This window comes from Arachis hypogaea, chromosome 4, assembly GCF_003086295.3.
Source record: "Arachis hypogaea cultivar Tifrunner chromosome 4, arahy.Tifrunner.gnm2.J5K5, whole genome shotgun sequence".
NCBI classification, from domain to species: Eukaryota; Viridiplantae; Streptophyta; class Magnoliopsida; order Fabales; family Fabaceae; genus Arachis; species Arachis hypogaea.
The window spans coordinates 69,170,342-69,187,293 of NC_092039.1; the positions used below are offsets into that span (position 1 = coordinate 69,170,342).

Sequence of the window (16,952 nt, forward strand, 5' to 3'; positions counted from 1 at the left end):
GCGCGCAAGACATGAGCACAAGCCACTGCTCCGCTCTCCACAAGAGCAGGGCAATCTCTTGATGCCTCTCCAAGCCTTGGTGCAACAAGGATCTCCATCATAAGCCACTGATCCGCTCTCCACAAGAGCAGAGCAGCCTCCTAGGAGCAACTTGGGCTGAAATTCAATTAAAAATCCAACTTAATTAATTTCTTCACCAAATTAGAAGCCCATCCAAATTCTAAAATCTAAGAATAGAAAATGTATAAATAGAGGCTAGTTTGATTTAGTTAGGATCTTTACCTTCACTTTTATTTTTTCCCTAGACTCACTTTGAAATTTTCTTTTTGGAGCTTTTACTTTTAAATTTAGATCTTAGAGAATTGGGAAGGAGGATTGATCTATCTTCTTCCTTGTTCTTGCTTGAGCACTTTTTATTTTTCTTGCTTTGGATCTTGGGTGGAGAATTGAAGAACTTCTGTTTCACTCTCACCTTGAGATCTCTTATTTACTTTTTCTGCATAATTGAATTTCAATTTCTGTTTACTACTTCATCTCTTCTTTTCTTCCGCAATTCACTTTTCCATTCTCCTTTGCAATTGTTCTTGTTGGATCAAGGAAGGATTTGAGATCTAGACTTGATATCTAGTCTCTTCCACTCCTGAGATCTTCAACCTTCTTTTAATTTACTGCAATTGAGCTACATCTACTTTCTGTTTTTAATTCCTCAATCACTTTTACTTTTCTATTCAAGATCCACTTTACTTCACTTCATCTTTTACTCTTTTGTTTATTGCAAGTCACTTGTTCTTGTTTAAATTCTGCAATCACAACTCCCAATTTCCTTTTACATTCTCGCAATTTACATTTCTTGCACTTTAAGTTCCTGTAATTTACTTTTCTTGCAATCTAAGTTTCTACAATTTAATTTACTTGTTCTTTAAGATTCCGCATTTTTACTTTCTGTTCTCTTTAATTTACTGCAATTCTTCCCTCTCCCTTTACATTTCAAGCAATTTAGCTTCTGTCAATTACAAACCACTCAAACCAATACTTGATTCGCTTGACTAAATCAACCACTAAACTAAAATTGCTCAATCCTTCAATCCCTGTGGGATTGACCTCACTCATGTGAGTTATTATTACTTGATGCGACCCGGTACACTTGCCGGTGAGTTTTGTGTTGGATCGTTTTCCACACATCAATGTTGCAGGTTCCCATTTTACATATACTCATATACTAGAATATGTGCTTTCCATCAGCACAGTAGCCAATCAAGGAAACAAGATTTGGGTGGTCTAGTATGCTCAATATGTCCAATTCCATGTCCTGATTTTATATCTATACAACATAACCAACATAAAAATAAAAACAATAATCAATCAGATAAATAACAGATTAAATCTTGTTTGCCTACAAAAAAACACAGCTTAATTCTTTAGTTTGAAGCTGGAAATTGAAACAATAATCAATCAGAGGAATATAGCTTGAAGCTGGAAATTGAAACAACCACTATGTTCAAGGAATGCGTATGAACCAAGACATAAATCAAAATATTTCAGTGTGAAACCTATTCTTTTCACTAATTTTTCCTTAAGATACTAAACTAAGTGAAAACCTAAAATTAAAACCCAAACCCCCCCCCCAAAATTCACAGAACCAATTGAAAATTGATACAGTTTGGTGTTTGAAGTTTGGTATGAAAATCTAAAATTCTACAGTTTTAAAAATTTTCTAAGTCTGATAAGGCATGCGTACGTGGACATGTGCACACGATGCGAGCATTGGCCGCTGCCAAGTGTTCTCAAGTACGCAGGCATTATAATGCATACGCGAGCATGTATTTTGAGGTATGCGTACACGAGTTCTTAACAAGCGATGCGAAGAATCCATTTTATTTTGGATACTCGTGTATGCGAGGGAGGTGTCGTGTATGCGACTACCCATTTTTGCACCCTTGCGTACACGGACAGATGGCTTGCATACATGAGACCCCTATTTTACTAAAAACTTGTTTTCTTGCAATTTTAATTGATTCTCTAACTTTCTTAACTTCTTTAAGTGATGTTTAAGACTCCTAACTAGTAATTAGACTTTGAGGCCATTGAGGATGAGTTAAATGAATTAAGAATTAGATATTTCTATTATGAGTTTAGAAGACGGAAACTTAGGTTTCTGAATTTCTGGGATGGAATAATTTGAGTAATTGGAGGAATGTTGAGATGATAATGTATTCAAAAAGTGAATGATTGAGATTTTTTGGGCATGATGAGAATGACTATGATGAATTTGAGGGATTGAGAGTTTATGATGGTTATGACGAGATTGAAACTTTGAATGAAATGATGAACTTGTTGAATATGAAAAGGATGTGATAGACACTATATCTTTAGAATGATAGTGTGCAGGACATTATATTCCTGAATGATAAATTGTAATGATATATTGTGCTGGTAAGTCGTTATATATGCGCCTCGGGCAAGGCGGTGGTGAGTCCCGCTTGTCGAGGTCGCGGCGCCGGCGTAAGGATGGTGGTGAATCCCACTTACGTTGAGTTGCGAGAGCTGGGGTGGTATCTCTCTCGCATAACCTTCTCTACTGCAAAATTGTGTTAGGCACTATATCCTCAAAATGACAGTGTGCCAGGCACTATATCCTCGGAAGTGGCAAGAAGGCTTCATCCGAAAGGATAACTAAACACAAGAATAACTCTTTGTATAGGCTTTAAACAGGTGAACAACTTCTATTACATGTATATGTACAGGTTTTGGCTAAGGTTTTTTTTTATGTGGCTCAAAATCCTCAAAAATGCTCTTTGTTGTTTAGTGTGTGAACTTGATTACTCTGTTCTTACATGTTTATTTCTTTTGCTAGCAGTAGGACATGATACGAAAAAATATTTTTCATAGCAATATGAGATGGGATGGATCTCATACATACATACATACATACATACATACATACATACATACATACATACATATATATATATATATTTTAATTATCTAAATGTAATATGTTAATGTCTTCTATACTTTTTGTAAATAGACTTTACTTAGTATTACATGTAATGGATAAATTACACCTAATTTTGATTTGTGTTCTTTGGACTAAAAACATATCTAGTTTATAATATAAATTTTATGATCTAGGTTTCTTAAATTTATCATTTTTAGACTTATTTTGTGATTATCATAAATTTGAGATACAATTATGCTTTAAAAAAGATATCATAAAATAGAGTAAGCTATATTCACAATTTTAAAATAGAGTGACCATAGATAAACTATGATCACGATAAAAACTGTGGCTATAAATAAGGTTATGGTCATGATTTTAAAGGAGATGACCATAAATAAGTTATGGTCACGGTTTTAAAGTAGGATGACAATAACTTATCTATAGTGAGGCTATAATTACTATTTTTACAAAAGGGTGAACATAGACTAAGTAACCATAAATAAAAAAAAGAACTGTAACTATAGTCTTTGGCTATATTAGAATTGGCCACGATAAAAAAATCGTGACCATAAATAAAAAATTATGACTATAGATTTATAATCAGCCTTTTCACTAGCTATAATCATCATTTTTCACTGTAACTATAAATCTTTATATATATATATATATATATATATATATATATATATATATATATATATATATATATAATGATTTATCCGTATCCGTGTTCGTGTTACTACATCATAAAAGAACACTCTTTATTGAGTTTAGAAACTATGATCACAATGCTCACCACTACTAAAAAAGATGATCTGTGACCATTACGCATTATGAACGTGACGATGATGCTGATCTCGAAGAGCAATATGATATATATCCAGGTTTCTATGTTTATGGCCTTGCATTGGGTCGCCAGCTTGTCGTCTTTTGATGCTCTTTCTCTTCACCACAAGTATATATATATATATATATATATATATATATATATATATATATATATATATATATATATATATATATATATATATATAACATATTTTCTGTTTAAATAAAATGTTTAAATTTTATTTAAAATTTTTAAAAATATAATTATTTATATATTTTTTATTAATTTAATCTTTTAAATAATTAATTCATAACATAATATCAAAATTTATGATTAAAATATCTAAAACTTAATTATTGTTATTCTTAAAGAAGTTATTTATCATAAAAAAAATTAGCCTCTTTTAAAATGAGAACTAATTTATTTGACGAAAAGTTAATTTTTAAAAGTTTTTAGAATAAAAAAAGTTTATTAAAATAAAAAGTGCTGATAAAAATTTGTTTGGAAACAAATTTAAATATTTACTTTTTTGTAATAATATAATAACTAATATATTTTCTGGAGAGTTAGAAGTCACTCAACTCAAGGAGGATTTGTTAAGTTATATTATACAAAATTTTATAATATAGAGTTGGAGGCTAAGATTTGAATCAGCATTGGGTATATAAGTGCTTTAATCATTCATGAATAATATACAACTGTTCGACTCCTTGAATTACTAAAACTTGTGCAGTAAAGGCATATATCTCTAGCTTGGTCCTTTGGCTCTGCAAGCCGAAACAACACAATTATTTTTGGAAAGAAAAACAGCATCTGTGTTTTTGGAGAACTGGAACTGCACAAAAGATTGTATGAGAGGATAATGTGATCAATCCTTTTAATAATGTTTAAAAAATAATAAAAAACTAATTTAAATAATCTGAAGTTATTTTATTTAATATTTATTAATTGATAAATTCTAATCAACTCTCTTTTAATAAGAAATTTGTTATTTTTTGTGACATGTTTCATTATTATTGAAAAAATTTAATTGAGTCAAAATAGTTAATATTAATTATCATCTCTCTATCTTAAGTTTGAATAACCAAATCATCCGGTTAGAGTAAAATAATTTCTTCAAATTACAAAAATTTTCAATTGAATTGTATTTTGCAATTTCACCCTTTTTCCAGCAAAATAAAGAAAATAAAACGAGAGGATTAACCATTAAATCAAATATTTTTTTTTGTCACACTTGTGTATGATTAATAATCCTTTTAATTATTTACTAATGACTGCAAGATATAATTGAAGCCATAAGTTTCACTGTGAATGAAGGAACTTGACAAAAAAAAAAAAAAAAAAACTTCTGAATGATTTGTTTTTCTGCGATACTTATCCGACCAATTTACGATTAAAATTTTATGGTAATCTCGCATGGCTAATCTAATTCAAATCCACATTTATTTATTTGAATTAAAATTTTGTGTAATTCACACACATGTTTTATGTCGAATAGATTAATAACGTTGTTTAAGTAGTTAATGGTTAAACATTCAGAAAAAAAAGAAGTCAATAATTTTATTATAGACGACTATATGGTTATTCAAACTCTATTTAAATTAATATTAATTATAATGACAATTAAATTTTTTAAATAATCATAAAATATATCATAGAAGATAACATATCTTTTATTTAAAAAAAAATAGTTAAACTTTATCTTATTAATTACGGTTAGAATAATTATATAATTTTAGATGTAATATATATATATATATATATATTAATTTAAATAAAATAATTTTAATTATTCTCTCTCCAATTAACAAGTACAAAAAATATAAAAAATATCTCTAAAATAAAATAAGCCAAAATTATCTCTCTCTTTCTACAATTCAACAATTCTTTTTTATATTTATTATTTCTCTGTATATACCTATACACAGCCAAATAGAACACAATAGACAATTGTTTGTTGAAGTAGTAACATTTCACAACAACAATATGACAAGCACAGACTTTTAAGGTTTTGAGAAGGTAGTTAGAGTTTGTCTGAAACTGGGGTCATTCTCCGAATAGTTTTGTCCTACTGATTGGTGAAATAATTGCACTATATGTTATGATTGGCTCTGGAATATGAAGTAATCACTTGCCTAATTAAAATTATTTTTTTAGTTGTTGAGCCAGCTGTTTAATTTTAAAATTGTTATTTGAATTTTTCTTTAATTATTACTCTAAATTATAGAAGAAACAATAAATAATTAGTTGTGTATATACCAATTCTATAAAAAGTATTTATATTAGTTAAATAGATTACTAACTATTTTGTATTTTTTTAAATAGTCTTTATATTTTTCATCCATTCACATTTTAAGATTGTGATTAACAATAAGAATTAAAATATTATCGATAATAAATTTTTATCAATTTAGTAGATTAAAGTTTTAAGAAGAAAGAAATGAAGAAAAAGAAAAAAAATTTAAAGAGCGAATTTAATATTTAATTTTCTATTCAAATACTTTTTCTACAAAGTTTTGATCCACAAGCATACCCTAATTAAATAAATTTTTTTAATCTTGTGTGTGATGATAAAAAGTGGTCTTGGTTAAGAGATAAAATAACTAAAGGGAAAGGTACTTGGTTCTACAACTAAATGGATTTTTGAATAAAAATAACCACTAAGTTGCAAGAAAAATCTTTTTAGCAATATTATATCCTAAATATAATGGTATTAACATCAAGAAAAAGGTCGCAGTCATTATTTTAACTTTCTAAAAGGGAAAAATAACAGAAAATTAATATTATATCACTTATCCATTATGTATATATACATATGATGAAGAATGTGTGTGTATATAATAGATCAAATTAAAGACAACCTCTCTTAAATATTAACTTGACCAAAATTGCTTTACTCGCTGTCACGATGAAATTACAAAATCTCCGAGAGAACAGCAAAAGTAAGAGCTCAATTTGAAATAAAGTAGCGAATGATAATTCAAGAATGTTTATTATGATGTGTGTTCCGCCAAAACATGTTGAAAAGGTGAAAGAAAAATGTGCACTGAAATCAATTATTAAGAATCAGATCTGCTATATGTTAATATTGTTATATGGTTATGATTGCAGCATATTATCCTCCAAATCATCATTGCATGAAATTGAAAGCCCAAAAATTGAATTCTGCAATCCTCACCGTTGGAAGAAAAAGAAAAGTTTCCAATTTCCATACATCACTGACCAGAAAAGAGCGTGGAATGAGAGTCAAATTAACACAACCCAATCAAATAAAATGCGAAAGGACTAAATCATTCGACCTATTACGACATATATATTCTTATTTCATAATTTCACTCTAGCCTTCTCGTACAAATTAAACTAACTAAATTAGTCTCTTATATAGTGACATAAAACACAATACGTTCTGGTATAAAAATAAATGTGCAATATACAGTACATGATATGCTATATATAAAATATTTTATACGAAAAATATATATGACGTTTTGATACGCGGATGACTTGATATGTAGTATGCTACATATTGGTGAGTTTATATAACTATAGTCTATTAGAGATAGCATTAAAATAAACAAAAAAAAAGGTAGAAATAACAACATATAAATATTAATTTAAAGAGGAAAATAAACCAAAGTTAATAAGAAATTAAATAACTAATTAAAACATCCCTAGGGTTTTTTAGTTAACCTCAAAGGAAACAGCACTCGTCCACACATACTCATACTCAAATAAAGCTCTTCATCTCGAGCTTATATAACATACACATCTGAGTTAAGTGAGACTTTAATTTGTCTGGGTAGCAAAAGTCAGTTTAATTTGAAGAAAACAAAAAGAAGAAAGAAACAGAAATCAATTAATTAAACCATAAATAATCCTATGGAGGATTATTGGTAGTATTGGAAGAAGTAAAACCAGAAAGGTGTGTCCAAGAAGCAGGAACAAAATGCTCACTATTACTTGATGAATTATTATTCATCCCCAAAAACTGCCTTGGCAAATTATTATTACTTTCTTCCATCTTCACTACTGAGGCAAAAGTCGACACCTTATTCGGCCGAATAGCACCGCCACCACCACTGCTGCCTCCGCCGTATCCAGAACCCTCACTAGTACTATTTTCAAATTGGTATAGGCCATGTGATGAAGCTTCGAAACCTGTCAAGAAAGAAAATTGTTGTGTTTGTGGAACCCTCCATTGTTCCAAACCTGCAGCTGATAGAAGAGAACTGCCTCCATTGCCGCCACCGGTGACATCACTGCGCAAAGCACTTCCTATGTGAAAATTTAAGTCACCCATTCCTCCCATTGGACCAGAAATTGCGGCGTAGTTTAGGCCTAAATCACCGCCACCAACTCCTGAAAAGTGATCTCCAAGTTGCTGATGATGCATTAATGGAGCCATGAATCTCAGCGACGAGGGCACCGGAGGGCTTAGGCCTGCGATTTCAGAGGCAAAGCTGCCACCAGAGACGGTGGGACCTCCGCGATCAGAGCTCGGTGGTGGTGACTTGGAGCCGTTGTTGCTGGTGGTTGTTCCTTTAGTCCTCTTGTTCCTCCGGCAGCCGCCGCCGACCGGAACATTTCTCAAAGCGCCGCCTCGGGTCCAGTACCTCCGGCAGGTCTTGCAGAAGTGCCGGGGCTGAGAGAGGCTGTAGTTGTTGAAGTAGCAAAACTTTGTGTTGGTAGATTCACATCTTGGACACTTTTGTGCTGGCTCTTGCATGGGTATGTTAGCCATCCTTGCCCTGTCCGCCATCGACCCAGGTCTGATGGAGCTAGTACTGGCTCCATGTTGTTGAGTCGATGGCGGAAGAGGTGGTGGTGGAGGATGAAGAAGTTGAGAGCTTGTGCCACCTGTGTTGTTTTGTTGATGATTTGGTTGCTGAAATCGATATGATAAAACAAAAAAAAAAAAACAAAAAATTAATTGACACAAAAAGATGTGGAGGAAGCAAAGAAATCACAAATCTAAGTATATTCAAGACTCAAGAGTTAGGGTATAAACAAAAGTGACAAGAATATATTTAACTTTTTCCTTTGGTGGTTTATTTTTACCTTTTGGAGCAACAAAGAAATTTTATAGAAGAAATCAAACCATGTTGAAGAAGCCCTTTTTTTTATTTACCTGTTGCTGATGCCAATTGACTGGATCAATATATGCTGGGATGGAAGTATAAACCATTGTTCTTCTTGTTTGGAGCTTTTTCTTTTGTAAAGTTTTGAAGTGTTTTTGGGAGAGAATAGTGGGAATGAAGAATATCACATCAATAAGTTAGAGAGAGAGAGAGAGGTTTGTGAGTGTGTGGTTGAGGTGATCATAGAGATGTGAAAAAGAGAGTGACAAGAAAAGAAAAGAAAAGAAAAGAAGAGAGGGAATTGAATTGAAGGGTTAGGAGCTGAATGAGAAGCAAAAATTAAAGGAGAGTGCTTTTGAGTATTTATATATATAATTATAGTTTCTTTGTCCATTTCCATCTGCCACCCCTATTGCACTCTTTTTGTTTTATTGCTTTCTAGGGTTTTGAGAAGGCGATGTATGTTTCTTAACCCATAAGCTTTATTTTTGATGCTCTGTAAGTAGTGTGCTTATAAAAAGCTATTGTTTATTATATTATTAGTGCCTCTCTCTCTCCCCCTTCTCTTTTGCATGAGATAAAGCAAAGTGTTTGTGTGTGACTGTGTGTCCAATGTGTCAATGTTACAATAGGGAAAGAAATAGAGAGGTATACTAGTATGTATAATAATAATATACATAGTAGAATATAACATGACAAATAATATTTACATAAGTTTTTATATACATCTCTATTACATACTTTTTTATGATATAAAATAATTTTTTTTTATTTTTATCCTATTTTTATTTCCAAAAGTAAAGCATATATAAAAAGTGTATACTAATCATGCATATATAATATTTCTAATATACTATGTATAGATACGGGCCTAAATATACATGCTAGGAATTTAGTGCAGAAGGGCCAACACTAACTTCAATTATGATTTTTCTTAATAAGTAAAAGTTTAGATAAATAAAATTGACAATAATCATTTTTAGTAAGTTGAATTGCAGTTGCTAGTGGTCGTGTGGCTGTCGTGATTATTTCCGGTATTATTGTCGCTTTTATGATGTCCACGTGACCATTGTGTGAATCTTTTGTATTGTAAACATGGAATTTGAGTGTGTTATATATATTCACTACAATCCTTTTTAATTTTGATGCGGTTATATTTTTTTGGTTGTACACGGTATTTTCAACCTCACAAGTCAAGGACTAATGCGAAATTTGAACTCTCGATACTTATTTAAGTGGACGAACGAGCTGACCACTTGATCGACCTAAATTGGTTTGATGCGGTTATATTAAGATCAAATAATTAAGTATAAAAAATATCAGCGTATTATGACAAATATACAGATGCGATAACTATTACAGTTACGGACTGCACGATAAAGGTACTTAAGAATTATTTTCACATAACACTCGAACATTCAACGCCAAATTACTAATTGTCTCGTCCATAGTCTTTAAAAACTTAAAATTAGGATTATATTATAAAATATCTTTGCTACAGTCTATTTCAATATTTGATACAAGGATAATTATCGGATTTTGAGAATTTGGGTTGTAATCCGGATTCGTGCTTTTGTCGAAACTTGAGCCGGGCCAAGAATATCACTTTTTGATAGAATGTTTGAGTAATAGTAACGTAGAAGTGGTTGAATTTTCTGTTATTTACATTGTTTACTGTCGCTCATCGTATATATCTTTGAATAAAAATAAACAGTCTGGTATTAGCTCACGATCGGCCTCTTGTATTGGCATCCTCCGAAATCATCATGGAAATTTGATCGCGGTCTTTAGTATAAATTTGGGTAATTACTCAATTATTTTGGTAGAATTTAGAAAATCTTCTTTCAGTTCTATGTTGCTTTTCAATGAGAATATAGCAATGTTTAAGAGAGACCAGACTCTAGAGTAACTTTGGAGTTTGCTAAAACTATTGAGAAAGTTTAGGGACGAACAAATTTTGTGGTTTTTAGCTATTAATTAGTTATCAATGATGCTTTTAATGGTGTGAGATTGTATCTAATGGTGTAGAATTATTCAATTTCTTTTTGATGATTAAGTAGTGCTGGTCAGAATTTAACAAAAGTGCTGACCCTAGCACTCCTCAAAATTATTTTTACGACTCTCATGTAACTTTTTTTTAGCGCAATTCAAACTTTGCTAGCCAAAGAGTGAAATGCGACTAGAGGTGTTCATAAATCAGATCCGATTTGTATATCCGCGGTATTTATCCGAATTTAATCCAAAAATTGTGGATATAGATCTGATCCGCAAGGCTATCAAATCCGCACACTTATAAGATCAGATTGCGAATTCTATTTATGTATCGTATATCTGCAGATCTGCAAAAATAAATAAATAAATAAATAAATATTTTTCTTATGTTTTATTTCAACTAATAATTATCATATATATCGTATTATTTTAGTTTTATTATTTAAGAAAAATATGTTTAATATTATTTTAAAAATAAACATATTTAAAAGAGTAGAAAATAAGAATTTTATTAATAAGTTTTAATAAAAATAAATTTTTAAAAATATTTTTGTGTTTTACGAATATATCTGATATCCGATTTGATCCGATCTACAAATGTGCAGATCGAATCAAATCCAAGCTTAAAAACTGCGAATATTAGAACCGATAATTTTAGTACCGATCGGATTGAGATTTTGACTATATTCGATCCGATCCGCGTTCATCCTAAATGCGACACTTAATAATGTATTTAAATAAAAAAATAGTTGTGTGAATGAGTTAATTAAATTTAGACACAGCCAAATTCCATTCTTATTTATTTATGTGATTGACTTTCTAGTATGATTTTTCTTCATCTTGGTTGTTGAATATTAAGAGAGTATCTTTTCTTAAAAGAATTTTGTGTTATTTTGTTTTTTGGACGTCAGTTGATTATAAAAGATAATGTGGTTCAGAGTTCAGACAAATAATAATAATAATAATAAATTGAAATTAAAAAAGAAAAGGTGTTCAATCTGTGCTTTAGTGTCCCGACCGAGTGAAACTTTTCTTGATTAGGTCTGTTCCCTTCCCCCCTCTTACTTTTCTGCATGAAAAATATTTATCTCACGCGCCACCAAATGAGAGACCTTGCAAACTATGATGTATGGTAGGTGTGGTAATATAGTTAGGTAGATTTAAGGGTAGGACCCCCCTTTGTGACTTTTTCCGGAGTAGCTTTGTTTGTTGTTGTTTTCATTTTTAATTTTTTTTCCTTTTTAAATGGATAATAGAGGTTAATACCAAAATAAAGGAGCATTTGATGTGTTAGAAGTTAGAATATTTGGGAAATGAAATGTGTGTTATGCTGAAAATATATCAGATCTTCTTCCAAAAATGAATGACTTTTGCTTTGCCTAGGTTTTAATTGATACGTCACTCACGGCCGTAAGTAATTTGGACATATCAATTTCTAAGAAAAAAATTAAATTTAAAATTTATGAAAAATATTAGAAATAAAACCGAAACAAATTATATAATATTAAAAATATTTTTAAAATTTTTTTGAATAATATTAGAGACAAAAAACTAGCTTTACCCTGACTAAAGTTTCTTTAAAGTTTTAATTTATATTCATTTTCTTTTTATGTTTCTTGGAGTGATAACAAAATTTAGATCTCGACACTTCGTATGTGACAAGGAGAAAATATTAAAATATATTGATTAAAGTTATCAATTCGTTATTTAAAAGATTTAATTTTAAAGTATTCTTCGTGTTTTTTGTAAATTTTTTAAATTTTTTATCTGTTTTTACTTGTTTTTCAGTCTTTTCAGTAACCAATTTTTACCAAAATTTAAAATAAAATTGTAGCCACGAAAACCTTATATTTTTCACTTGATTTCAACACAAATTCAACCCCAATTTAAGGGTTAGGATTTTGTATTCAAGCAGCCACAAGAACACAAGTTCATAGCTTGACTTTCATCAAATTTTCACCAAAATTTCAACAAGAATCACTTATATAAACAATCAATTTCAAAACAAAATACAAAAGTGAGAGTATTAAAAACAAAAAGTAATCAAAAGACTCCAAAATGGGATGAAAATCCTCCGCTTTGCCACCATCACGTAACTCACTGAGGTGGGTTACGACCTATATCTGAAAAACAACAACATATGGTATGAGAACCGAATTAGTATGATAACAGTTCCCAATATATATAAGATATAAGGTTCCGGGACGCCGAAGGAAATTCTAGAACTTCACACCAAACAGATATCCAAGCTTAGCAAAATAAATAACTTAAACCACAAACAATAAATATGGTTATCTAAATTTAGGAGTTTTCTAACTAATACTAATCACACTGCTGTATCCTACAGTCTTTGCTAACCTAACCTCCGTGTGATTGGTGCACGAAATTGTGATCATTAATGGCGCCATCAACATGGTATGCTCAATTGCAATCTCAACTCTTTATCACAACTTCGCACAACTAACCAGCAAGTGCACTGGGTCGTCCAAGTAATAAATCTTACACGAGTAAGGGTCGATCCCACGGAGATTGTTGGTATGAAGCAAGCTATGGTCATCTTGTAAATCTCAGTCAGGCAGATTCAAATGGTTATGAATGATTTATGAATAAAGCATAAAATAAAGATAGAGATACTTATGCAATTCATTAGTGAGAATTTCAGATAAGCGTATGGAGATGCTTTGTCCCTTCCGTCTCTCTGCTTTCCTACTGTCTTCATCCAATCCTTCTTACTGCTTTCCATGGCAAGCTGTATGTTGGGCATCACCGTTGTCAATGGCTACAATCCCGTCCTCTTAGTGAAAATGTTCAACGCGCTCTGTCACAGCACGGCTATTCAGCTGTCGGTTCTCGATCATGTCGGAATAGAATCCAGTGATTCTTTTGCGTCTGTCACTAACGTCCCACAATCGCGAGTTTGAAGCTTGTCACAGTCATTCAATCCTTGAATCATACTCAGAATACCACAGACAAGGTTTAGACCTTCCGGATTCTCTTGAATGCCGCCATCAATTCTAGCTTATACCACGAAGATTCTGATTAAGGAACCCAAGAGATATCCACTCAATCTAAGGTAGAACGGAGGTGGTTGTCAGGCACACGTTCATAGGTGAGAATGATGATGAGTGTCACGGATCATCACATTCATCAAGTTGAGGAACAAGTGATATCTTAGAACAAGAATAAGCTGAATTGAATAGAAGAACAATAGTAATTGCATTAATACTCAAGGTACAGTAGAGCTCCACACCTTAATCTATGGTGTGTAGAAACTCCACCGTTGAAAATACATAAGAACAAGGTCTAGGCATGGCCAAGAGGCCAGCCCCATGATCTAAGATAGCATAAGACTGCTCAAAGATAGCTACCCAGTTGTCTAATACAATAGCAAAAGGTCCTATTTGTAGAGAACTAGTAGCTTAGGGTTTACAAAGATGAGTAAATGACATAAAAATCCACTTCCGGGCCCACTTGATGTGTGCTTGGGCTGAGCATTGAAGCATTTTCGTGTAGAGGCTCTTTTTAGAGTTAAACGCCAGCTTTTGTGCCAGTTTGGGCGTTTAACTCCCATTCTTGTGCCAATTCCGGCATTTTACGCCAGAATTCTTGAGCTGACTTAGAATGCCTGTTTGGGCCATCAAATCTCGAGAAAAGTATGAACTATTATACATTTCTGGAAAGCCCAAGATGTCTACTTTCCAACTCAATTGAGAGCGTGCCAATTGGGCTTCTGTAGCTCTAAAAAATCCACTTCGAGTGCAGGGAGGTCAGAATCCAACAACATCTGCAGTCCTTTTCAGCCTCTGAATCAGATTTTTGCTCAGGTCCCTCAATTTCAGCCAGAAAATACCTGAAATCACAGAAAAATACACAAACTCATAGTAAAGTCCAGAAAAGTGAATTTTAACTAAAAACTAATAAAAATATAATAAAAACTAACTAAAACATACTAAAAACATACTAAAAACAATGTCAAAAAGCGTATAAATTATCCGTTCATCACAACACCAAACTTAAATTGTTGCTTGTCCCCAAGCAACTGAAGATCAAATAAGATAAAAAGAAGAGAATATGCAATAAATTCCAAAAACATCTATGAAGATCAGTATTAATTAGATGAGCGGGGCTTTTAGCTTTTTGCCTCTGAACAGTTTTGGCATCTCACTTTATCCTTTGAAATTCAGAATGATGGGCATCTATAGGAACTCAGAATCCAGATAGTGTTATTGATTCTCCTAGTTAAGTATGATGATTCTTGAACATAGCTACTTTATGAGTCTTGGCCGTGGCCCAAAGCACTTTGTCTTCCAGTATTACCACCGGATACATACATGCCACAGACATATAACCGGGTGAACCTTTTCAGATTGTGACTCAGCTTTGCTAGAGTCCCTAATTAGAGGTGTCCAGGGTTCTTAAGCACACTCTTTTTGCCTTGGATCACAACTTTATTATTTCTTTTTCTTTTTTTTTCGTTTTTTTTTCGCATGTACTATCTTTTTTTTGTTCTTAAACAGATAGTGTTATTTCATTTTTTTATGATTTTTCAGATTCTCAGTAACATGTCTCCTTTTTCATCATTCTTTCAAGAGCCCACATTCATGAACAACAAATTCAAAAGACATATGCACTGTTCAAGCATACATTCAGAAGTCAAAGTATTGCCACCACATCAAAATAATTAATCTGTTATAAAATTCAAAGTTCATGCAATTCTTCTCTTTTTCAATTAAGGACATTTTTCATTTAAGAAAGGTGATGGATTCATAGGACATTCATAACTTTAAGGCATAGACACTAAGACACTAATGATCATGAGACACAAACATAGATAAACATAAGCATAATTTTCGAAAAACAGGAAAATAAAGAACAAGGAGATTAAAGAACGGGTCCACCTTAGTGATGGCGGCTTGTTCTTCCTCTTGAAGATCTTATGGAGTGCTTGAGCTCCTCAATGTCTCTTCCTTGTCTTTGTTGCTCCTCTCTCATGATTCTTTGATCTTCTCTAATTTCATGGAGGAGAATGGAATGTTCTTGGTGCTCCACCCTTAGTTGTGCCATGTTGGAACTCAATTCTCCTAGGGAGGTGTTGATTTGCTCCCAATAGTTTTGTGGAGGAAAGTGCATCCCTTGAGGCATCTCAGGGATTTCATGACAAGTGGGATCTCTTGTCCATGAGTGGGATCTCTTGTTTGCTCCATCCTCTTCTTAGTGATGGGCTTGTCCTCATCAATGAGGATGTCTCCCTCTATGTTAATTCCAACTGAATTACAGAGGTGACAAATGAGATGAGGGAAGGCTAACCTTGCCAAGGTAGAGGATTTGTATGCCACCTTATAAAGTTCTTGGGATATAACCTCATGAACTTCTACTTCCTCTCCAATCATGATGCTATGAATCATGATAGCCCGGTCTATAGTAACTTTGGACTGGTTGCTAGTGGGAATGATTGAGCGTTGGATAAACTCCAACCATCCCCTAGCCACGGGCTTGAGGTCATGCCTTCTCAGTTGAACCGACTTCCCTCTTGAATCTCTCTTCCATTGAGCGCCCTCTTCAAAAATGTCTATGAGGACTTGGTCCAACCTTTGATCAAAGTTGACCCTTCTAGTGTAGGGGTGTTCATCTCCTTACATCATGGGCAAGTTGAATGCCAACCTTACATTTTCTGGACTAAAATCTAAGCATTTCCCCCAAACCATTGTAAGCCAATTCTTTGGGTCCGGGTTCACACTTTGATCATGGTTCTTGGTGATCCATGCATTGGCATAGAATTCTTGAACCATTAAGATTCCGACTTGTTGAATGGGGTTGGTAAGAACTTCCCAACCTCTTCTTCGGATCTCATGTCGGATCTCCGGATATTCACTCTTTTTGAGTTTGAAAGGGACCTCGGAGATCACCTTCTTCATGGCCACAACTTCATAGAAGTGGTCTTGATGCACCCTTGAGATGAATCTCTCCATCTCCCATGACTCGGAGGTGGAAGCTTTTGCCTTCCCTTTCCTCTTTCTAGAGGTTTCTCCGGCCTTAGATGCCATAAATGGTTATGGAAAAACAAAAAGCAATGCTTTTACCACACCAAACTTAGAAGGTTTGCTCGTCCTCG

General features: G+C 32.7%; 1 protein-coding gene across 2 annotated transcripts; it reads right to left on the reverse strand.

Moving 5' to 3' along the window:
• Nucleotides 1–7,357: 7,357 nt before the first annotated feature.
• On the reverse strand, nucleotides 7,358–9,199 carry LOC112796816 (dof zinc finger protein DOF5.1). Of its 2 annotated transcripts, none has more exons than XM_025839442.3 (2): nucleotides 8,899–9,199; nucleotides 7,358–8,655 (listed from the first exon to the last, which is right to left on the reverse strand). In XM_025839442.3, exons 1-2 carry the CDS (start codon nucleotides 8,953–8,955, stop codon nucleotides 7,648–7,650), a joined length of 1,065 nt encoding a protein of 354 aa, XP_025695227.1. In that variant the 5' UTR covers nucleotides 8,956–9,199; the 3' UTR covers nucleotides 7,358–7,647. The 2 variants fall into 2 exon arrangements, with proteins under 2 accessions (XP_025695227.1, XP_025695228.1); XM_025839443.3 differs by having other exon boundaries at nucleotides 8,829–9,195.
• Between the last annotated feature and the right edge of the window lie 7,753 nt (nucleotides 9,200–16,952).